This window comes from Enhydra lutris, unplaced genomic scaffold (assembly GCF_002288905.1).
Source record: "Enhydra lutris kenyoni isolate GAN:26980312 unplaced genomic scaffold, ASM228890v2 scaffoldscaffold54, whole genome shotgun sequence".
NCBI lineage: Eukaryota > Metazoa > Chordata > Mammalia > Carnivora > Mustelidae > Enhydra > Enhydra lutris.
In genome coordinates this window covers 8,163,835-8,188,034 of record NW_019154138.1, presented here as the reverse complement: position 1 = coordinate 8,188,034, position 24,200 = coordinate 8,163,835, and the positions used below count along the sequence as shown (strand labels likewise).

The window sequence follows — 24,200 nt, the reverse complement described above, 5'->3', positions numbered from 1 at the left end:
GTCAGTGTTGGTGTCTTGGGCTTGGTGGGTGCCATTGTCTGGAAGCCGCCTCTGGTGGGGATGGCTTGGCCCTGGAAGCTGCCAAGGGGGACTCTGCCTCTGGTTCTCAACAGCTTCCAACTACCGGATGCGGGCGGCCGGAGTGCCCTGTCCCTCCCCTCCATGAGGAGCTACCTGTAGGCAGGGAAGGGGCATCGTCTGTGTGCGCACTCGAGGTGGCCGCGAGGGGAGGTGGCTCCACGCCCCTGGGGCACTGTGATGTGGCCCTTACGGACTCTTCCTCAGGCCCAGAGCTTTTCTTCAAAGGACACAGCAGCCTGCTGGGCCCTTCCCTGAGGCCGTTCCTTCCAAGCAACTTGACTGGGTCTTTTCTGTAGCCTGGGCATCAGGATTTTTAAAAGAACTCCTTATGTTTAGCTGGTATGTAGCCAGCATTGAGAACCACCGACCTGGTCTATGCGTTCCTGAAGGCGGGGACCCTTTCTATAGGTCTCTGGGACTCCGGGGCCCTGCACAGTGTGTGCACTAAATACGGACGGATGGTGGAATGCATAAGCAGGGAGGAAAGGAGCGTTGCTAGGTTCCTGGAGATGGCAAAAAATGTAGGCCTTCGCAGGTGATGAGATGGACGGACCGATAGATGGTGGTCAGATGGAACTTTACAAGGTCAAAGTGCTCTTCGGCCTTCAGTGATCCGTTGATTATACCTTTGACTCCTATAAGAACAGTAACTAAAAGTTACCGAATATTTTCTATGTGTCTTCATAATAAAGTACTTTTCCTATTCATATCATCTTCACAGCCACACTTTGAGGTGAACACTTGTTATCAACCTCATGAACGTTAACAACCAAGAAAACTCAACAAGGACGTGGCAGACAGGACCAAGTACATAATTTTCTGTGTAAAATAAAAATAAGCCTTTATTATTACTTTTTAAAAGATTTTATTTGTTTATTTGACAGAAAGAGAGAGAGAACACAAGCAGGGGGAGTGGCAGGAGAAGCAGGCTTCCTGCTGAGCGTGGAGCCTGCTATAGGGCTTGATCTCAGGACCTGAGCTGAAGGCAGACGCTTAATGACTGAGCCACCCAGGCGCCCCTTATCTTTAAAAATTATTAAGAATTTCAAGATGGCAACAGCAGAGCGTTAAAGCAATCATGAGCCTGGGGCTTTGGGTCTCACATCTATGAAGTCCACCCTGCCGACAGAGCTGGGATAGAAACCTTAGCAGTCTGGTTCTAGAACTTGAGCCCACGGAGCAATCCCTCCTTCCTTAACGGAACACTTTAAACATCCTATTCTCCTGAGTCATCCACTTCCTGCCAAAGGCACCCATTTAACTGGCTGTTCTCTGCTGCCATCTAGTGGGCAGTGTCCATATAGCCACACCTGCTTCAGGGCTGGATCCAGGACCACAACCCCTGGAAGAGACCCTAGCAATGTTCCCTGGGGCGGTGACTGTGACAGAGTTGACCCTTCCAGGGGTCAGCATTCTGCATTCAGATTGGTCTCTTGCAGCCTCCAGACTCCTAACCATGCAGCGGCAGCTTGGGTAGGCCCTTCCCTTGTCTTCCTCCTACTTAACCCTAAGATGAAGTGATTCCTGGCCCTGGTGGTCTCCCCAGCCTCCAACAGGAACTAATCCAGTTCCGGGCACCTCAGAAACATTCAGGAAACTCCGCTCATGTAGCACTTCTCTGTAAAGGATCTGCCCTTTGCCTCCCACCTGGACCAGTGAACGATTCCCAATTGGCCTCCCTTCCCCTTAGCCTCCGTGCCACAGAGCCAGAGTGATCCATCCGAATGGCCACCCTCGTGTTCACTTTGCTGGAGACTGCCTTGTCATCCGATTTTGAAGCTCTACTCATTAAAGAGTCTGGGTTGGCCTCTTCACTTGCTTTGCCACTAAAATATGGCAGAAGTGATGTTGTGTTTTTAGAGGCTGTGCCTACGTGCTGAACCCCCATCACTGCCATGGGAATGAGCCCAGGCCAGTCTGCTGGGAATGAGACACCCCACAGAGGGGAGGCAAGCTGGCCGAGGCCGACGAGGACCAGCCCGCCTGACCCTCAGTTGCCAACACTTGGGTGAGCCGGATCAAGCTCAGCTGAGGCCGCCCAGGTCGGCGGGACTTCCCAGGTGGTCCACAGACTCATCAACCAGATACATGGCTATTGTTTTACATTTTGTGGGTGGTTTGTCACCTAGCGATCACCTCCAGATACAACACGTAACACCCAAGTATGATCGCATTACTCCACAGACTTAAACCTTTTTAATGGCTCCTCATTGCCCTCTGGAAAAAGTTCCATCTCCCTCTCCAGCTTGGGAGGGTCCTCGTCATCTGTATTTTACTTTTTGCAGCGGCCCTTCCACATGGATCTACTGCATATCTCTGGAGTTTTCCATGCGTCCACGCTGTCACTTTTGCTAGTCTCATGACCTGGAATTTTCCTGACTCAGCTCAGGCACCGCCTCTCATGGGCACCCCTCTCCGATCTCCCAGGTGGGGTTCCATGCATGATTTCTCTGCCAGGTTCTGAGATGGCCTTGTCTCACTCCCCTCTGTAAATGCAACCATCTACTGAGGACCAGCCATGTGCCAGAAACTCATCTAGACACAGGAGAGAGAAATAGAAGTGGTGGCTGCCTTCTGTCCCCAGGCCACTGGTCCCCTGAAAGATCATTTCAACAAATTGTGGCAAGTTTGGTGAGATGGGTAGGTTAGGAAAGGCTTTTTATTATTATTATCTTTTAGGGGGACATGAGGGACAGATAAGAGTCAGCCGGTTTCAGAGAGATGGGGAAAGGCCAAGGGATGAGGCCCAGGGGGCAAGGCCCAGGGGCACGGGGTGTCCTTGGGGACACATCTGCAGCTAGTATGGCATGACTGGAGCAGAGAGGGGGTATGAAATGAAGAAGGAGTCTTGATTTACTTTGAAGGTCTTGGGGAGACATCCGTGGGTTACAAATAAGCATTCAGTAAGTGCTCAATATATGTTTCCTTGTCAACATACCATCTGCGTCCTCCATTAGACTAAGAGTTCGTCAGGGACAAGAGTTACTCCTTCTTTGTCCACCCCAGTTCCTTTCTGGTATGTACTAGGACTAGATATGGTTCTCATCAAAGAATGAACGAGTTAATGAGTAAATACATCCACCCAACATATAACAAAACAAACCAAATGGATCTTTTCATCCAGACAAGAATGACCTTTCACTCCCCTGGTTCGGGGAGGTGTTGAGGAGGTTCCTACAGGCTCTGAGGAGGGTCAGGAGAACAAAGACCCCTGGTTCCTCCCGCCCCCTTCCTCCGCCTCTGTGCCGCAACAGAAGTGTGCGTTGGCGCCATCTGGTGGCCACGGCCAGATTCGGCGTTAATCAGCTTCTTCCGTTGCTAAGGTGCCCTCAGGTCAGAGAAAGTGAGAGGGAAGCTGGAGCGGGCAGAAACAGCTCAGCTCAGCAGATATACATCCCCACTCGCTCGGCCAGCTTCAAGGGGTCTCTGTGGATGCCAATCGAGGTCTGCCTGTCCTCACCCTGCAAGACCTGAGCCCTGAGTCCCACCGTCCCCACCCAGGATAGGAACTGATCTCAGCCTATGGGACGAAGAAGCCCTTCTCGATGGCTGCTCCGATCAGGGTGCTTTCCACAAGGGCCCCCGCCGTTCTCAGCAGACGGTGGAATCCTGGGGGAAGGAGCCAGAGGCAGTGATCAGGGTCGTCCTAATATCCTTCTTGCCCTCCTCCTAAAAGAACCCTGATTTTGTGCGGGGCCGCAATGTACCCAGCGACAAATTCCATTCCCCTGACAGCTAGAAGTTGCCCTGATACATGGGTCTGGCCAGTGAGACACAGACTGACATCCGGGCAGGGATCCGCGAGACCCGCTCTTCTCCAGAGTAAAGGGTTGCGGACGCAGTTGGCCTCTGCCTTTTGTCCTTTCTCTGTGTTTCCCTTCTTCCTGCCTGAAAGATAGGCAAATGCAGGTGGATTAGCTTTCTTTTCTCTCTCTCTCTCTCTCTCTCTCTCTCCAGGAGCATGAGAACCATACGCTATGGATGGTGGAATAGAAAACTAGAAGCAGTCCAAATCCTTGATGGCTTTCTTAAGTGTCTGCAGAGCTACCGCAGGCTTCTGGGCACGTCCAGGCAGAGACCCGCAGAGAAGTTCTTCTCTGCGACGAAAGATGCTTCTCGTCTTCTTCCTGCTGAGGAGCACACCTCTCCCTGGCCCATTGCCTACTTGACATAAGAGAATGAGAAAACCTCATTTGTTCAGGGACCATAGTTAGATGCCTGTTACACTTGTTATCCTAACCTTTAGAGGAGATGGATAGGGAGCCCAAGGGAACCTGTATCCGACATAAAGAAACAGAGAGCATGAGGTTAGGGTATAGCTAGCTTCTCTGGGAGACAGGGAACCTCTCTTCAAGGTGAACTCTCTCATGGTGGTGTCCTAGTGCAAGTCATTTGCTTCTGAGCACACTGGAGGCACTTAAATATGTATGCATTTAAATGCATACATATTTAAGTATGTTAGTTTGTATACAAACATATGTAACACATATATGTAAATTATCTATGTGTGTACGGATTACAGATTGTTTGTGATGATGAGTGTGTTGGAACTAGTTGAGGACCCACGATCCTACCAGCTGGACAGAGTTATGCCTGCATGGCCAGGGACCAGGGATGATGGCAGATCAGAGCGCTTAAGAACACAGACTCCCTGGGTTCAAACCCCAGTGTGACCAACTGGTACATTATTTCAACTCTCTGTGTCTCAGTGTCCTCCATTTGTGCATGGGGGATAATAACACTGCCTCATGGTCTCATCAGGAGAATTCAGTGAAATGAAATTTGCAAAGCACTTGGAACAGTAACTGGCACTGGGTAAGCCAGTGCATTGGCTCATTAAGTGTCAGCTCAGTGCATCTGGCCTTGTCCAAGATGCTTATGCTCCTAAGGTCTCAGTTCCCCTGGGAATCCATGGCTGTTGAGACTGAAAAGTCCCCATTCTCTCTTTGAGAAAGCCAGGAACCCCTTATGTTTCCCTTCTCATTCCAAACCTCCAGTGGGGGCCTCTCTAAGCGTAATAGTCTAGTCAACAGTTCTAATCTTGGCTCCCATGCTCCCTGATCTGACTCTATGGCTTATTTGACATGTCAGAGTTGCCTTGCCTGTCCTTACCTGGGAAGTGGGAAGGCCTCAGATACTGCCCCACCCCCTTACTCTTCTCTACTGATAAGGTATTACTGCGTGTGGCTGGAGATGGGGGTCAGGGGAGTCTGGGGGCCTGTCATGCAAGAACAGAAACTTAGCAGGGACCTGGGAATAGGTCAGGTGGGCAGCAGGTAGGGGCCGCGATATTGGGCTGACCATGGCCTCCAGGTCGGCATCCGACTTCCTGTGGCCAGGGGCTGGGCTTGCTTCAGGCCCTGCCTCTTCTGATTCTGAGTCTGCCCATCCTCAACTGTTCCCCTGGACCGGGGCCTGAAGCTACGGGGGGGTGGGTGGGTAGGGGGTGGGAGCTGTCCCTCCTAGGAAGATTTGCTCGGCTCACCAACAATCCTTTTACGGCTCCTGGGTATGTCCAGGCAATGGACTTGGCTTGGGCCTCCTCTGGAGACAGAGATGGTCTTCCTTGATTTCCTGGAGCCTTCTGGCCCTGCTGGTCGGGCCCAGCTCAGCCCCTCCCAGGCCTGAGGCAGACACGGCCACCAGCTGCTAAGCCACTTAGTGGCCAGATCATCCGGGAGTCTCCAGTTGCCACACCCCTGTCTGCTCCTCCTCTGCCTGGAGCTGAGGTCAAGTCCTGCCTGAGTCGCTGCCCAGCTGGGGGAGCCTCTCCCATACCGCAGCCTAATGGGGGCTGACAGCGGAGGGCTTGTGGGGCAGGCCGGTCCAGCAGAAGGCTGGCTGTTGCCTGGCAAAGCACATGGGCCCTGGTATTTCCTGAAGCTTAAACTCCCTGCCCAGGTGGTCACGTGCACTGGGGCACAGGGAGACTGGGATGTGGCTACCCAGACCCCAATTCAAACCTCAGCGGCACCAGCTGAAGGAGGGGACAAAGGAACAGAGACACTGTTTCGGCTGCAGGAAAACACAGCAATGACCGGGCTGCCTTTGAAATGGGCAGAGGAGGGGGAGGGGGAGGGGGAGGAGATGGACATTCGTCGCGGAGCTGACCTGCTCTAAACATGTAACAACGAACTCGGGCGGAACAGGCACTGCTCTGAACACGATGTGAGCATTTAGTCCTCCCCACAGCCCCAGCACTCGTCCTTCAGCGACTAGGTGTCCTTGAGTGGGTCACCTGTCAATCCCAGCCCTCAACTTCCTCGTCTGTCCAGTGGGCACACTGTGGTTATCGCCGCCTACCTAGAGGGGTCGCTGTCGGGAAAACCAAGGACATGTTGGATGTGGGATGGATTCAATGGAAACTCAGCATGAATGGGGTGACAGACATTCAGAAATAAGCTCTGTTGTCATCCTCGTTTCGTTGGGGCTGGAGAACAGAGACCGACACCATGTATCACTTGCAGAGAGAGGCCCCCAAAGGCTGTGTGTGTGTGTGTGTGTGTGCGCGTGTGAGTGTGTGTGTGGGTGTATATCTCCATGAGTCTCAAACATCTGAGAATCTGATGAACATGTGCATTCTCTCTCCCACGGAAGTAGACACAAACTCATCAAAGCCAAAATTCAGAAGGATCTAGAAGTTTTTGAAGTCCATCCATAAATAGTTTTCACAACCCCTGACCCATTATACAGATGAATAAATTGAGGCCCAAGGAGAGCGCCTCACACCTATCGGCGCCTGTGGAAGGGGACAGAAAGGAAGCTATAGTTCTCCACAAATAGGCCAGGGGTGTGATTCAGTGCGGGAACAGGGAAAAACTTGCTGGTCACCTCAAGCAAGGCTCACCTGTGCGGGCTTCTCCTGCCACATTTGTCAGCTGAGGGCACAGGGCGGCAGCCAGGGTTGCGGGGCACCCCATGGTCCCCAGAATTGCTGCCCTTTCTGCTTCTGGCCCAGCCTCCCTCCTCTACACCTGCCGGGCGGTTTACTCATTAAATGTCAGCACACACAAAGGGAAGGCTGGAAACGGCTGGAAGGGGCTGCCTTTCTTTTGATCCATTATAATAAACCCTAACTCCAATTCTGGACTTCAAACAGAACGATTGGAATCCTAATCCCCTCCCCGGGATGTCTGCCCAATGGCAGCTCGACAGGCCACATCACTCCGCACCTCAAGATCGTTGGCACGAGTGTATCTGCTTCTCCCGAGGCTGCTGCAAGTGTTTGGGCTCATGACTCTCCGCAAAGGAGCTTCATGGGAAGGACTTCAGAGCTTGTGCAACCTCTCTCCCCCACCCCTGTAGGGCACTGAGTCCCCTCCATAACCTACCCAAGAGACTAACTGTGGGCTAACTGCTTGCATATCACCAGTGATGGGAAGCTCACCACTTCTAGCCTATTCTCTGTTCTGGTCTAATCTTGTAAGCTCTCTTCTTGGACTTCCCATTATTGGTTTCAATTCAGCCTTTGGGTTCACCACCCAGTCCCTGATAGCAATACCTTGTTTATACTGATGTCACTTTAAAAATAATGAAAAATTAAAACTAATAACAATAAAAATAATAACAATAATTATTAAAAGAAATAACATTAGTACTTAGCCACAAGGGCTTTGTGTTAATGTATCCTCCTCTCCCCAGAAAAATGCACAAATGCATTAACACACAATTAACTAATTGTGCACTGAATGTAACCCAACTGAAGGTTCTTTTTTTTTCCCAACTGAAGATTCTGATTCCCTTGAACTTCAGCCCCAGAAATGAAAAAGCAAAGCTAGATACCTAACTTCGTGTTACTTGGTATCCATTTTCTATTTAAATAAAAATACGTCTTAAGAAATAAAACCAATGTAGCTATTTTAGTAAGTAGCTTGAATGTCAAAAATTAACAAACAAAAATTTTTTTAAAGTGTGTCATTCTTAGAGCTGGGATTACAGATTTCACCCCTTCCACTCTCCTGTTCCATGGGTTATACAAAGAGTTATTTGGGTGAGAGGTGGACCACTATGACCAGAAGCTTTTCTTCACCAGCTGGAGGTTGATTGCAGTCACCCTCCTTTGCCTTACATTATTTGTAGCATATTTACTTTCATGAGAGAAAGAACCCAACTACCAGATACGTGGCACAGGAAATATCCTTTATTACTCTGCACACTTATTTTTCCATGAAGAGAACAGCTTTGGAAATAAATCCACACCAGACAGAGAAACCTGCATGACATTGGAACAGTCCATGACACAGAGAGGGCACCACTGGAACAATCCTTATTTACACAGAAGTAGAGAAGCAGAGGGATGAGGGCGGGTACCCCAAAAGCAACTTCACATTCACCAGTGTCTTTGGTGGCAGTAAGGACGCCAATGCCTGCACAGCTGTGGATCCCGGGGCTCACAAGGGTGTGACACGTCACCCTTGACATCCTCAAAACAAAAGGGTTGGATTTTTTTTTTTTTTAATACCCAGCGTTTCCGGCATCTGTTGAAGACATACCAGAAAAGGAGGAACTACCGAATGTCCAGAAAAATCCAAGTTCTGGAGGCCAGACATCAGACATGACTCTACTCCACAGGTTACAAGTCGCTGGATGGTTCTGGAAAGTCCTACAGGAAACAGTGTGCTTCCCTCACGGTACATCTAGCACAAGAATATCCTCATGGAGACAGGAACATTTTTTAACTGGACGGGACCTTTGATTATGGGATCCAACCCTTGCTTGCAAACACAGAGCCCTGAAACCCAGAGAGAAAAATCTCTCCTGTCCCCAGGAGCCCGGTGAGGCGGCCATAGACCCAGGTCCCTGCGACTGGAAATGCTGAATGGCGCATGCTTTTCTCTGTTCTTCCCCATCCCCTGGCTTCCAAAAGAAATAAGTGAAATGAGCTCAGCGGGCTTCTCTACTAAGAAATGACCTCTTTGGTGAGCATGTTTCTGTCGCACATCACCATGGCTGCGAAATGGGTCCTACACCACAAGACAGCCAAGCACCCCCCACCCCCTGGGCGGGGCTGCCGGCTGAGAATTAAGGCAGCTTTGGGGACTTGCCTTCAGCAGAACATTTGGCAAGAATTGGCAGCTCCCCTTTCTCCTTTGTCTCCCTTGCACCTAGAATGAGGACCCCCGTCCCCCCATAGGAGGACACGGAACCACTGGACTCCGAGCAGATGTTAACGCGGGGCGGGGGGGCGGGTCTTAAACAGATAGTGTACATTTCATGGACAATAATAATCCTTTAAAAATCTGGGAAAAGGCAAAAGCGTCCTATACAGTACACAGGAGCACCCTCACATTGGGGAACCTCTGCTATCAAAAAAAGGCCACGAAAAAGAAGTCAAACGTGACTCAGGAGAAAAGACATACTCCCCTTAAGTGTGGGTGGGAGGTGAGCCCAGAGTTCTGCCGGCACCTCCACGAGAACTTCCAAGGGCTTCCAGGGTTCCCCGCCCACCCCCACCACCCCACCCCGGGGAGGGAGGGGGGTCCCCGGGCTTGCCCCCCTCCCTCACCCCTCACCCAGACTCAGCAGCCCTGTCCCGCCACAAGGCTGCACCATGGCTTTGGTCTGGCAACGGGTCAGCTAGCACCACATCTCCGACTCACCCTTGAGACAAATGTCTGGAGGCAGAAGGGCCACATGCAGCTGGCAGGTTCCCTCTGTAGGTTGTCCCTGTTCTGATATGCACAGGCTCTCCTGCTCACCCTCATTTCAGCCAGCTGGACTCAGCTGTCACCCCTCGCTGTTCCCCAAGGCGACCGTGTTCATCAGGAAGGGCACCGCTCCACGATCCCCTCTGCCAACCAGCTAGTTGAGAACAGGTGACATCCTCTCCCCTTTCCCTTCTTCCAACACACTGTTCTTTTGCTAAGAGACCCTCCCTGGCCGCTCGACTGGGTTTTGTTTATTTTTCATGACAGCCCTGGGTGGGGGAGACCCTAGTGTACAGGGCATTTAGGAGAGCTCTGGGCTGAGAGTCAGGTGATCTGACCTGAGGGTCTGACTGGGTCCCTCGGTAGCTGACACTTGAACCAGAGTGCCCAAAATGCTGGGCCTTCGTGTTCCCATCTGGGACATGGGGACAGAAACCGGCCCTGTGGTCCAAGCTGGGAGGACAGGAGGTGACAGGGACGCATGCACTCTGTGGAGAACGAGCATAAGCCTGAGCGAGGAATTACCCTTCATGGGACCAGATCCCACCCGTAACAGGTCATCCCGCCCTCATCTCCCAGACCCCCACCTTACTGTTCTACTCCGTTGGATGCTCCGCTCCCAGGCCCCGCCTTCCACAGTGGTTCAAGACACCTGCCACCTGGGCTGTCCTACACTTTGAGCCAGACTTTTTACCGGAAAGATCAAAGGGCTTCTGATTTTCCCTCCTGCCTCTAAAAAATGACCCACGGACACTGACCTAGCAGGGAAATCTCAGGACCCTGAGAGAGAAAACCACCTCGCTGCGCCCAGCAGGCCCCCACAGAACCATCTTCCACAAACTGCATGATCCACTGTCAGGCTCAGGGGACACCCCAGTTTTATGCAAAGCGCCTTCCGGATGTGTGTCTTCCTACACTCCCAGGATGAGTGGCTCCTGTATTTATTGACTTCTGGCCCAAGATTCTTCAACAGGGGCTTCCACAGTCACAACAAGAACTTCTGAATCTCGAATTCCAGCGAGGGCATAAGAAGAGACTCAAACCATAAACAGAAACCCCAAACAGATGCCACCAACTTAACCAAACTACGAATCGGTTCTCTGAAGGAGCTGGAACTAACCATCACCACCAGGGGGCGCCACGCGCGAACGTGTAACAGAACTCAAGCAGGACATTCTCTAAAACCGCCAAGGGCTCCGTCAACTCAGAATATTCTCCCTTCGACTGGAGTGACTAGGTTGCTCTGTACTTGGTCCCACTTTACCCTCAGGTGCCAAGTCCAGACCATGAAGAGAGACAGAGGGGGTTTTCGGGGCCAACCCCCCCACCACTTGAAGAGCCCTAGGACCCTGCTTGGGTGGGATTCCCCAGGAAGAATGTTCCAGAACACACACACATCTGACTCAATGTAGCCAGAGTGAAAACTGTGATGGTTTCTGCTCACGATCCCCCAAAGCCTCTATCCGCAGACCCAAGACAGAGACAAATCAACCCAAGCTCCCCCACCAAGGTTCAGATACCACAGCGCTGACCGGGTGGCAAGAGGATCCCCGCCCCAGACCCAGGCGGACTTTTTGTTTGGGTTTTGTTTTATGGCGTCTGACCAAAAGGAACATCCCCTCTCTGATTTGGCCGACAGGATTTCTTCTGAGACCCAAACTACAAGCAAGCTTTTTGGGGAATTCTGCCCGAGCCACGGAGCTCGGCTTGGGCCAGATCCCAAGCTGCGTGAGACCTTCCTTAAACAAAAGAGGTTCAACAGAAGTCATTCTTCCTGTTCCCTCCCCTCCTCTTGTCCCTCGTCGCTTTCCAATCCAAACTCAAAGCCCCCCCCCCCCCCACCCCAGGGCCAGATGGACAGAAGGTGAGTAAAAACCAGGTCGCTAAACCATTTGTAACTGGGAAAAGAGGACGAGGGACGGAAAGACATATCTTTCAGGAGAGGATTTTCAAGACTGTGTCTGGGGTGGTAGCGAAGGCTTGGACCTGGACGTGAGTGCGGCAGGGCTCCTCCCTGGGGCTGCGGTCAGATGGCCAGCCAGTGCTGCAGCTGCGGAGGAAGACAGCAGGTGTTTACGCCGGGCCGGAGGCGGGCGCGGATGGAGAGCACCAAGGGCCAGTCGGGAAGGGCAGCAGGAAGCACGGGGCGGGGTGGGGGGGTGCAGAGAACACACCCCTCCCTCCAAAGACCCCGGAGAACAGGCAGGCTGATTACCTGCTTGGCAGTTAGGCCCAGAAAAGGTGAAGAAGCTTCCCAAAGTCACACAGCAAGTCTGAAAACAGGGGGCCCACCAGGGCCCTCTCCTATACCCCAACCCAAGGATTTTCAGGGAAAAGGACTTAGGTCAACGTGGTGTTGATGCACCTGCCGCTCTTCCTCCAAGATGAGATCCCCAGCCTGGTGTGATGACCCCTCAGAGAGAGAGAGACTAGAGCTTAGGGAAGACTGGACATTTGGCTTCCCAGGACGGAGGAGCAGAAGGCCAGGCAGAAGCTGGCAGACGCAGAGGAGAGGCCCCTCTCCTCCCTTCCTGACACCATAGCCCTGGGACTCCAGCCCACAGCTGCCTGGGGCTTTGTGGTATGTGGGCATACAGCCAGCATGTGGGGAGCAGCTAGGGCCTGGCCCCCGCCCGGAACATTCCAGCCTGTACCTACTTGGAACTGCCTGACGTCCCTCTGGGCCACCAGGTGGTGCTCGTTCTCCGGGGTGATGCCGTAGGCCAGTCTCTGTGAGAAGACAGACACAGGATGTGGGGGGGTGTGGGGTGGGGTGTGGGGGGGTGTGGGGTGGGGTGTGTGTGTGTGTGTGTGTTTCAGCCAGATCGAGGGACACCAGCCCAGCAGCCCAGCAGCCATCCCCAGTCACAGGCCACCTCCTGGTTGGCTCCGAAGTCCCACAGAAACGGCGTGGGAGGTCCATACAAGACACCCCCTGTCCTTGTTTATGGAGTGGGTCTGTTCACTTTGAGTTATCTGGGCTGCCTACTGTGGTCAGACACTGGGGAGGCCCCCTGGGGTGCAGACACAGGGCGGGGACTTGGGGGGGCGCTCACTGGGGTCCATGATGGGTCACTGCATGGTGGGGAGCCCTCGCTGCTCCCTAAGTGTGAAACATGAAAAGCTCCAAGCAGATCCAGGTTGAGCTCACCAAACACAGGTCCTCCCAGTGACCCAGAGGCTCTGGGATGTGGGATTTCAAGGACAGGAAATGAGTCACAAGGACCTGGGGTGGGGGTGGGGGGGACACAGACCAGCCTGGGACCCTGTTCCCTAAGCCCTCATATGGCTCACTTCCTGCCACCCTCATCTGTCTGTCTGTCCCCGGCTTAGAACGTGAGCTCTGGGGAGTTCCATCTAGTGCCAGCAGCCTGCCGGGGCCAAGCAGCCTCACGACAGGGAAGCGAGGCCATGAGGGGATGAAGGAATGGAAGCTTCATCTTGCAAAGTAAGGACATGAGGCAGAGGCTGTCACCATGATACATAAAAGAAAGCGCTTTTTTAATAACCAGTGAGGATAGACCTTATCTGAGAGGAAAGGCCCTATTTTCTAAACCCTTCTCTGGGTATCTGCACATACAATGCACACCGGTAAAAGAAGATGTATTCTGGAAATCTCTGATTTTGGCTGGTGGGTGTCGGGTTCGGGAAAGAGGCAGGTAAAAGCTGAGGTGGCTAGGTCATGGTGAGCGCAGACTGGAAGATGGGGACATCCGGGGCAGGACAGAACTCAGAAGGGGACACCAGGGTCATGTTAATAACCGCAGGGACGCCCGCTGGAGCGGAGACGCCTGCCGCACAGAACCTGACCGCAGGGGGCGCGCGCGGACCGCCTCCTCGGGGCCGGGCACCGTGCTAAGCGCTACTTTTACCTTTCCAAGGTCCGTATTGCTGAGAGTGAAAACTCGGGCTGGGGCGTGGTCATGACTGGGCCATCGCGGTGGCTCTGGTGTCCGCGCCCTCGTGTCGGCCCTCTTTCGGCCCATCAGGGATGCCTGGAGATATCCCCGCCATCCCTGCTTCCCCCCACCCCGCTGGTCCCGCCCGACCCGCACCCCGACCTCACCTCCCGAAGGGAGCCCCGTATGCTGAAGAACTTGTACACGCTGTAGGCCGGCACGAGCACCATGGAGGAGAGCGCGATTCCCCACCCGACCCAGTTGGCCCAGAGCGGGAAGACGTAGTCGTCGTAGTTGAGCGGCTTGAAGTTGATGACACTCACCACCACCACAAACTACGGGGACACCAGTGAGGGACGGAGGGGAGCAGGTGGGAGGGAGGCAGCGGCAGGAGAGAAAAAAAGAGAAGAGGAGGTTGAGAGGCAGGAAGTATTCAAGAAGCAAACGATGACAAGAAAGGAGACGGAGCAAAAGACACAGAAGAGGCATGGGAAGGTGACACACATTCCCCTGGGGACCCAGCCTCAGCTGGAGACCCGCCAGCATGGAAGCCTCCCGTGCTCTGAACAGAGCTGGGCATCCTAGCATCCGGTCTGCTTGAGCCCAGGCCCCCCTGCCCGGACCCAGTCCCCTGGGCCCCGGAAGCCCGGGACAGACACCCTGTACACACCAGGAGGAAGGCGGGGCTGACAAACTTCCAGCACAGTCTCCAGTAGAGGCCCGGCTTGAACCCCATCATCTGTTGGATGTCGTTGCTGAACCTGTCCACACCTGGGCACACACAAGGCAGGCCGGTCACACTACCCGCCACCGAAGAGCCCCTGGCCGCCCCTCGCAGTCCACCCCTGAGCGTCAGACCCCGGGAGGGGTGGTGGGGGGTGCCAGGCAGTGAGGCAATACGCGGGCACTGTGGCACTTGGGAGATCCGGGCGCGGGCACTTAGTTGGTGCCGAAGACACGCCCAGTAGGTGCTGTGTGTGATGACACGGGTGGCCCCAGAGGGCACTGTGCTCAGTGAAGTCAGGCAGTCTCAGAGATACCAATATCACTTTGCTCATCAGCCGGATCTCAAAAAACAAACCAAAGGAACAAAGCAAAAAAGAGACAAGCGAAAAACCAGACACTTCGAGACACAGAACACACTGGCGGTGGCCAGAGTGGGCCCGGGTGGGGGTGGGGGGGGTGCGCGAGACTGAGAAAGGAGGGCAAGAGGTACACGCTTCCAGCTTGTAAGTAAATAGGTCTTAGAGCCCAAGGAGGATAGGGAATAATACTGTAGGAACAGTGTTCAGGGACCCGTGGTGATGACACCGTGGTGGCGAGCACCAAGGAAGGTACAGAGTGTCCCAACGCTATGTTATACACCTGAAGCTAAAACAACACTGCATGTCAACTACTTGTCAATGAAAAAATTAAAAAAAATATATAGTATTGCCTTATGTGCCACTCCGATTTATTTTTGTAGAGGGAAAGCCATGCTCCAGGAGTGGAGGGGACCAGCCCTGAGTGACACAGCCAGGCAGCCGGGTTCCTAGAACAGTGATGTCACTGTGCGGAAGAGCCCAGCCTCACACTGATCGACTCTTTGATGTGACTCGTGGGGAAAGAAAGGAGCAGTTGGAACATATGTGACAATTTGTGACACCTTCTCCCCGTTCAGCTCCAGAATAAGGCTGTCAGAGAGAACGTGAGCTGCCCGGTTCCATCTGGGTTTCAGAGACACAACAGAAGTGATTTTAGTTGAACTACAACTGCATCCCGCATTTGGGATGTACTTTTACTAAAACAGTTACTCATCATTTATCTGAGGTTCAAGTGTAACTGGGTGTCTTGTATTCTGTTTGCTAAATGTGGCCACCTTACTCTGGAAGGAATTTTATGGCTTGGGGGAATCTGCGTTCCCCGGTAAAAGCTGGCGCTGGGCGGCCCTGGGGGGTCCTTGCAGCTTCCTGTGCAGAGGCAAAAATGAACTGGCAGGACGGGGGTTGGGGGGGCTGTGCCTAAGAAGCCGTCTGCTCTGCTCTAGAATCAGCAGCGGCTGTCCTGGAAATGGAGAGCCCCTTGCGTGTCTGGGTGGTGCCCGAGGCTTTCCCATGTGCTCTGGGCCCCCCGACATACCATAGAACCAGGAGACGCCGATGGCTTCCATGAGCACAGCAAACAGAATGGACGTCCCCGCCGCGAAGGTGTCCAGCAGGGTCAGCACATACATCCCGCCCTGGGCGTGGAGGGAGAAAGTCTGAGGCCATCCTGCCCAGAAACGGCCACTGACTATCACATCCATCCCAGCCCTCCGTTCCCTGTCGCACTGGCTCAGAACCCTGTTTGCGAAGGCAGGTGTCAGTGTCCTGGGCTTACTGTCTTAATGTCGCATATTTGTGCTCTCCCAGAGGGCCGAGGGTGGGTGTTCGAGCCAGTAACAAGTGAGCTGGCTTCCAAAGGGACTTTGGCTTCCCCTCAAACAAATCAGCAGTTTGAAAAAGTCGCCTGGAATCCCTCAGGCTCAGAGGTGGGAGACTGAAGACACTGGGGTGTCGCCCTGGGGAGATTAGGCTGCAGGGCTGATGCCTGTCCCACTGTGGTTCCCCTGAGCTCACCCCGGCACCCCTCCATCCCCACCCCACCCCACCTCCACGGCTGGGAATTCCTGACTGGACTGGATTGAAATGCAGCCTCCAGAGCTCCAGGTGACCCAGAGCCCAGCCACTCCTCACCTTGGTGATGCAAAACAGGGCCAGAAGGAAGGTTCCAAAGGTGACCCCAAACGTGAAGAGTTTCCGGTGTCTCTTCAGGACCTGGAAGTCGTCCGCCAGGCCCGTGATGACGGCCTCCATGCCTCCCATCTGCACAGAGCCAGGTGGAGTGAGAAGCAGGTAGGAGGGACGGCCCGCCCACCCGGCTCTGCCCTGCTCTCAACCCGGCTCAGAACTCGGAACTATGGGGGAGAAGCTGAAGAGAAAACTCCCGTCTCCCTCTGGTCAGCAGGTCTCCATCTGTTGTCCCACACACTCGCCTGAGCGGGGCTCAGGAGCCCAGGAGGGTGCAGCGATGAAACGCCAAACTGCTCACGCATGTCGCCTATTTGTGTAGAAGTAAGAGTCTTTCTGGAAGCGACTCTCAGAGCAGAGCTGCCAGCGGTTGGAACTTGAGGCAGTGGTTTGTGACAAGGATTTCTGGCTGCCTTTCCAACTGTCAGGCAAGGGGTCACCTTGCACGCCCCCTCTCAGAGTCTGAAAGGCTCTCCCGTGAGTACTAATCATGTGCTTACTTAAGGGACACCCCAAGCCTGGGATGGCAGGTGAGAAGCACACATGCCCTCCCTCTCTTCCTCTATACCCCCCTGGGCCCCCGGCAGACCGTGTTAACCACGACTGGGATTCCTTCCTGTGAGCCCAAAAGTGGCCTCAGAATCCTTCTTAACACAGTGCCCCCAGCAGACCTACCGACTGAAAGGAAGAGGCAGCGAGGGGACCCTCCTTCACCAGCCCTACCCTGAGACTCTGGCAAACTTGCGGAAGTGACAGGCCAGAGGTGGGAGCAGACCTAGAGGTCGGTAAATCTAATGTGGTCTACGTAAAGTAAAAAGTTCTAAGAAACCAACGGGACCCTGAGTGTTTGTGGATTTCTGTGATGCCCCTGGGGTTTCTACTGGTCCTTAGCCTGGGCCTAGAGGAGCTCACTTCCTGGTCCGCCTTTAATTAGGACTTCCTGGAAATGACTAGCGATCAGGTGGGCACTTCAGGCTGAGTCGTTGGGGGGTGGGGAAGGTCAGGCCCAGGGTGTCCCCCGCCCTCCTCCCCCGTGTGTGCGGCGCGGTCTCCCGAGCAGGGTCACTCACTGAGCTGTCAATTCCCAGAGCCAGGAGCATGATGAAGAACACGACCGCCCAGAATGTTGATCCTGACAGGGTGGAAATGGCTTCTGGGTACAAGATGAAAACCAGGCCAGCTCCTGTAAGAAGCAGGGAGGACGTCCTCAAGGGCTGGGCCAGCTGTCTGAGAGGCGGATGGCGGAAGAGTGGCCGAGGCCCCATTCGCCCGGCCGACCCCGCTGCAATATTTGGCTGGTCACCTGGGGCCAAGCAATCCCAGGTTCTGTGATGACAGGTGATGCTGGCCCCAGCTCGCCGTCCGTTATGCTCTGAGGGGGCAGACCTCCAGCCCGGACAGCAGTAGGCCACAGGCTGCAGATCCCACGCCTCACACGCCCTCAGAGAACCTCTTACTCTCAAAAGTCCGTGGTCCTCAGGGCCCATGCGAGTTCCCTCCCAGGCCCCAGCTCCTGGCCAGAACAGGAGCAGCAGTAGGGGAGGGGAGGGTCAAGGTCAGGCTGCTCAGGCTTTGAATGCTGGCACCGCAGCTCACGAGCTAGGTGACCCTGGACCACTCCCATGGCCCGAATCTCTGCTTTCTCACCTGTAAAGTGGGTCAGTTACCCTTTGTCTCGCAGTCCCATGAGAACTAATGAGGGCATGTCAACGGCTCAGCATAGGGGTTCACAATCGGTCCCACCTAGGCTGACCCACGGGAAGGTTCTGCGGCACAGGCAGAAGCCAGAAGGGCCAGGAACGCCCACTCACGGCCACAGAGAAAGCCCATGACACGGATCATGTGGAAGGTTCCAGGCCCAGCCCTCTTGTTCCCTCAGCCACCCACAGGAAAGCCGCTGGCCAAGGGCACAATGGCTTTCTCAGCCCCTCCCATGTCTGCCCACCCACCTTCAGTGGCCACGTCCTCAATGTTGACCTTGTGTTCGTGGGCCATGTAACCGAGGATGGAGAAGATGGCGAACCCAGAGACAAAGCTGGTGACACAGTTGATGGTGCTGGTGAGCAGGGCATCCCTGGGGGAGAGGAGCACCGTGGGGTCAAGTGGCCAGACTCCCCCGCCCTGCTCCCCGAGCCCTTGCACCGTCTATGGGACAGCCACCTCCAACACCAGCCCCTCCTTCTGCCGCAGGGACCCCAGCGCCCCACTGGGTCGGGACCACTTGGAGATCAGGGGCTGGTGTCCAGCTCTTGTTGGGGAATCACACGACCGGCCTCCTTCTTCAGCAAACTGCCCGTAGCTCCCTAGCACTTCTTGGCATCTCAACCTGGCCTTCAGGAGCTTTGTTGAGATGATCCAACCTTCCTTCCTGGCTTCCTTTCCATGACTCCCCAACACGCAGTGTTGGGACATTCCAGATCGGTTAGCTTGCCGGCCCACCAAAGGCCCACCTCCCTGGCTCCTCTCAGACTTCTCCCTGCCACGCGTGCTGGCTGCCCCGGGTCCACCCATCCCACTCCCAGCGATCCTCTGAGGCTCTCCCTAAACTCCCCTCCCTGCTTCTGCTGAGCCCCTGCCGCTGGCTGATCACCCAGCTTCTCCAGCCTGGCCCCCGGCATGTGTCCCTGCCCGTCTGTCTCGCTCTAGAGGTGGCGTGATTCTGCCTGAAGCTTCGGAGGGAGTGGGCCGCAGGTGTGACCCCGTCTGACGGCTGCACAGCGCAGGGCCCACAGGGGGGCAGTGTCACGTGCTGAGTGAGACCTGAGCTACAACGTGATCTTCTGGCTCTGCTGCCCTGTGCAGACCCCTTGGCTCACCCTGCGGTCTCCCCTCTGACCCTGCCAGGCCCTCACTTCTCGTGCGACCAGCCTTTGCCTGTCGGACATCAGACAGACAGACAGACAGTGCTGTCTGCTCTCGAAAGCCACACAGCCCTCCTTTGCACCAGTAGCCCGTCCCCATGACCTCCCAGCCACCTCCAGTGGCCTCGACCTTTCCAGGTCAGGACCTCGCATGTTTAAGGGCTGTCCTGCACTGAGATACATTGGTTAGGACCCCTCCGCCCCCCTAGAGGTCACGTCAGAGTTCACAGAACACCCCCTCTGGAGTTCACAGAAGGTCCGCTCTGCCTCATTTCACAGAAGAAGAAAGCCAAGAGGGGTTGACTTGCTCCAGACGAGAACCCACTCTCCCACTCCCCAGGGGTCAGGCCCCAGGATCCAGAGCTTTCCAGAGCCCTGACAAGGATCTTACCTGTAGCAGTTGTTGTCAAATTTGTTGTAACTGGCAAAGGCAATCAGGACTCCAAATCCAGCCCCCAAGGAAAAAAATATCTGGGTTGCCGCATCAATCCAGACCTGAAATGGGCACACAAGGGCCATCACTCTCTGGTTCCTAGAGGTCGGGAAGGCTGCTCCAGGAAGGAAGGGGAGTCCCGGGGATGTCTGAGATCTGAGGAAGTGAGGTCCGAACAGGCGATGGGCAGCCACACTGTCCCTCCCCAGAAGCCTGCTCAAAGCTTTGGTGGAGAGAGACCGGGGCCCATCTAGAAGCCCCTGGCTTTGGTGACCAGGAATGAGCTCAGCCTGGACAAACTCGCAAGCTCAGTCTGATGTCCAGATTTTCAATGAAAGTTACGAAACTCGCGGTGCTAGGCTAGGATGTGGGTGGAGTGAGGGCAAAGGGTAGGACCATCTCCAGAGTTACACAGACTGCAGCTTCAGAAAAGGGATGAGGATTCCCAGCAGCTTCCACCAGCCCACAGTGCTGACTCCTCGGGGGAGGAGGGAGGGCACAGGGGTTACTTATTCCATCTTCTGGGTGATGAAGGCACACGTCTGAGGCCCAGAGCTCTGAGCACTGCCCCCACCCCATTCCTAGCCCTGGTCAATTTCACGTGTGTGCACATCTGCGAGGGGGGCACAGTTATACCCCGCCCACTTGGACAGAGTTGAATTTTCGAGCTTTGCATCACCTGGCTCATGTTATCCTAGGCTTCCCTACTCTGCGAGCAGAAGGTGGAAAAAAAGAAGCAATCCAATGGGGGAGGAGGGGTCTGCTCCCTGAGGCATCATGTGGGCTCAATTTCTACTCATCCGAAAGACAGGGTGTTTGAACAGGTGGGGAACAAATAGAACTCCGACCTGTTTCACGATTTACAAGACTGTGTGAGTCCTGAGCTCCGTTATCTTTCTGACAGTTCCTAAGGAAACAGGTTTTCCCCTCAGTTATTGGATGAAAACACTGCAGTGTGTTGGGACATCGTAGCTATGGGAGATGTGTACGGGGACCCTCCCTCCTAAGCCCATATTGTTCCCGCTGCCGGGATTGCTGTGGGTTCAGAGAGTGTGAAGAAGCCTTTGGGAAGAGTGAGGGGAAATGCTGAGCTGTCGTCAGGGATGCAGGCTTCAGGGAGGATGACCTCGGCCACGGCTGGAAGATGCTCAAGGCACCGGGTACCTCCACGGCTGTCTCTGATCCCAACCTCATCCCACTGCCTTGGGCTCTGCTCCACATTCACCCCACCTGCACTTCGTCTGTGTCTCTCACAGGACAGTGGGCTGGAGGAGGCTGGGGCAGCACGGGGCAGTCAGCAGGGTCCAGATCGCCCTGTGGCGGGTGCTGCTGCTTCTGCCCGCATCATGGGATGGCAGTAGAGGACGGAGTCGGGGACCAGATGTGGAATTAGGGCTGGGGTGGCTGGGGTGGGGGCAGCTAGGAGGTCATGGCGGACCAGATCGTGGAATTAGGGTTGGGGTGGCTGGGGTGGGGGGAACTGAGAGGCCATGGCAGGCATCAGGACCCAGGACAGAGTGCTGCTCCCCTTGGAAAGAGGGGTCTGCAAAGGACACCACGCGGGGCCATAGAGTCCTGGTTCATCTGAGTTGGGACACCATCAGGTGCAAATCAAACGGCATCGGTCAGACTGTGAAGTTGTAGCCCAGAGAGGGAACACTCTGTCCTCTGTCCCAGGCTCTATCACAGATTTGTGGCCGATCTGGGATCAGATTTCCTGCCATCGCTTGCCCCAAGAACCCTCCCCAACCCCGGTCTGAAGGCCGGTGGTCCCAGGCACTGACCGTGGCCTCTTTCAGGCGGTAGAAGTCGATGTGCAGGTAGGCGTTGATGCCGTTGGAGGCGCCAGGCAGCGTGATGCCGTGGACCAGGAGCACGAAGAGCACTAGGTAGGGCAGCGTGGCTGTGATCCACACCACCTGGCAGTGGACAGAGGGCGGGGCCGTGGGGTCAAGTCCTTGCCCAGGGAGCCAGGCGTGCCCTCCCCAAACTTTCCTTCACCCCGTGTGCACGCCCCAGGCTCCATCTCTCGGCCAGGCCACTCCCTCGGGCAGCCCAGAACAGGTGGGAGTCCGCACACGCAGGTGGCCCTGCTCCAGAAGTGAAGGGCAGCCAGGACAGGGACGAGGTTCTCACGGCTCCCAACCCCTCCTCTTCTCTGAGCTGCCCCTACTGACACCCTCAGGTTGCCCCAGGCAGATCTAAGCACGCCCACCTTTATTTCTCCACCCGCACTTCCTCCCCCCACTCCTCTCTCCACCTCCTGTACCTTCATTCATACATATCCTCCCAGCTCATTGCCCAAGAAGGGATTCGTTGTCCAAGAAGGGCTGTGGTGGGGCAGGAAGCAGAGTCTCTGTTCTTTATCTTAGGTCGGATTTAGGACAAAGACAGACCGTCTCTTCCAGAAACCCATACAGAAAGAGATTAGCCCCAGACTTAAAAGCGACATTTTTCTTACCCCCTTGCCGAAGGTGGAAGAACAGAGACCAAAAGGAGGGAGAGAGGAAGGTTGTATGGGCTTCGTCGCTGTCCCTGCTCACTCCTGACTACACATTAGAGTACTCTGGGCAAATTTATAGTTTAAAATGTCAAAGTTCAGCTCCTAGTCTCTGGGTTTCTAATTTAATCGGTCTGTAGTGAGGCCTGTACTTTGGTAGGTTTTGAAAGCTTCCCCCTTCCCTGGTGATGCAGCTGGTCAAGGTCAAGGTCAAACATCACTGCTCTAGGCAGCTGTAGCCCTGGAGAGCCTTGTGGAAAGGAGGCTGCGCCTCCAGCAAAAAATCTGCTCAGGGCTGGGTTAGCCAGACTGAAGAAGACTCAGCTAAAACAGAAAAGGACACAGGACTTAAGGACCAGAGGGTCCCTCTTCTCAAAGCCCTGGCACTAGGCAGCCTCTAGAATCTTCACACATCCCTGGGGAGAATATGGAAGCCCTGAAACATGACCAAGAGTAAAATTCTTTCCTGGGCCAGAAAATATGGGCTCAGTACAAAAAATGAAATGTGAAAAACAAAGTTCTGTTTTCCATATTTACATGGAAGGACTGGGATTATCCTCATTGTCTGTCTTTCCCATTAAACCAAGGGCTCCTTGGAAGCAATATCTCAATATTTTTCAAACTTGTATCATGCACATGACATACATGAGTGTTTATAAAACATTTGTTAGATAGAGGGCTAGATGATTGGACAGCTGCATAGATGAATGACTGGATGGTTGGATGGATGGATGGATGACTGGACAGTTGTATAGATGAATGATTGGATGAATGGTTGGACGGGTAGATGGATGGATGGATGATTGGACAGTTACACAGATGAATGATTGGATAGATGGATGGAGGGATGGATGGATGGATGGATGGATGGATGGATGACTGGACAGTTGTATAGATGAATGATTGGATGGATGGTTGGATGGGTAGATGGATGGATGAATGTTTGGACAGTTACACAGATGAATGATTGAGTAGATGGATGGATGGATGGATGATTGAACAGTTGTATAGATAAATGATTGGATGGATGGATGATTGGATGGCTAGATATACAGTTGGGTAGATAGTTAAATGGTAGATGGATGGTTGGGTAAGTAAATTGTTGAGTATATGGATGGGTAGACACATAAGCAAGTCAGTGATATTCTGAGGGTTAGTGGATAACCATGTTAGTCCAAGAACAAATGAAAGAATGAGCAAGTGAATGAATGAGCAAATGAGTCAGGGAATAATTAAATGTGTCAGTGGTTGCTCAGGTCTTCTGAGGGAACCAGAAGAGGAATCAGGTTCCTCTGTTTCATGTTATCCAGTTGTTCCTCCTTCGTTCCCCTGCTCTATGCGGGAAGGGGTGGAGGCTTTGTGGGTCTGTTTTCTTTCAGAAGTGCAGGAACGGAAGGACAAACTGTCAAAAACAAGTAAGGGGGAAAGCATGCCTTGAAAAGCAAAGCCATTGCATCTGGTTGATTGGCCTCACATTAATCCTGGATTTATTCTCCTAAACTGGGACCAATAGGTCTAACTCCTTGATGACAGGCATGGGAGGAGCCCTCATGTACCTTTGCACTGGGTCCTAACTGCTGTGTTCCCCTGCAACTCCTGGCACCAGCTGCAGGCCCCATGGCCAGCCCCACAGGCCAGGTGAGACCATACTCCACCCATCAAAAAGCATCCTCAGGTCTGACTCCAAAGAATCTCCCAAGGCACTCATTAGTCATGTCTGAGGCTCGAACATGGATTTAACTGGGAACATATCAGGACACAAGAAAGATCAGGACATGACTGAGTTGACCCTGAAGGCAGCAAAGCATCAAGAAAGGGGAGCTTGTCTTGTCTACGCACATGTACTGAAAGTGAAACCATCTGGGTCTTATGGAAAGTTCTCAGAATTGTTGGCAGAAGTGAGTTCAGCTGCCTAAAATCTTGTGCAAAAAAGAAGGCCCCTGGATCCTTGGCCAGTCACTAGCTCCTACGAACGTGTGCCCAGTATGCACACTGGACAAAAAGAAGGGAC

General features: G+C 54.0%; 1 protein-coding gene across 1 annotated transcript in view; it reads right to left on the bottom strand.

The window, feature by feature from the left end:
• Positions 1 to 11,713: 11,713 nt before the first annotated feature.
• Positions 11,714 to 24,200, bottom strand: part of LOC111157387 (solute carrier family 6 member 2) — a 43,560-nt gene continuing 31,073 nt past the window's right edge. Inside the window, exons 5-14 of the mRNA XM_022518751.1 lie at positions 21,474 to 21,608; positions 19,648 to 19,751; positions 18,345 to 18,469; positions 17,466 to 17,578; positions 16,342 to 16,470; positions 15,746 to 15,845; positions 14,298 to 14,398; positions 13,795 to 13,962; positions 12,387 to 12,458; positions 11,714 to 11,778 (exon numbers count right to left, since the gene is read on the bottom strand). Of these exons, the coding sequence (XP_022374459.1) occupies positions 11,755 to 11,778; positions 12,387 to 12,458; positions 13,795 to 13,962; positions 14,298 to 14,398; positions 15,746 to 15,845; positions 16,342 to 16,470; positions 17,466 to 17,578; positions 18,345 to 18,469; positions 19,648 to 19,751; positions 21,474 to 21,608 (1,071 nt within the window). The 3' untranslated portion in view covers positions 11,714 to 11,754. The remainder of the gene's footprint in view (positions 11,779 to 12,386; positions 12,459 to 13,794; positions 13,963 to 14,297; positions 14,399 to 15,745; positions 15,846 to 16,341; positions 16,471 to 17,465; positions 17,579 to 18,344; positions 18,470 to 19,647; positions 19,752 to 21,473; positions 21,609 to 24,200) is intronic.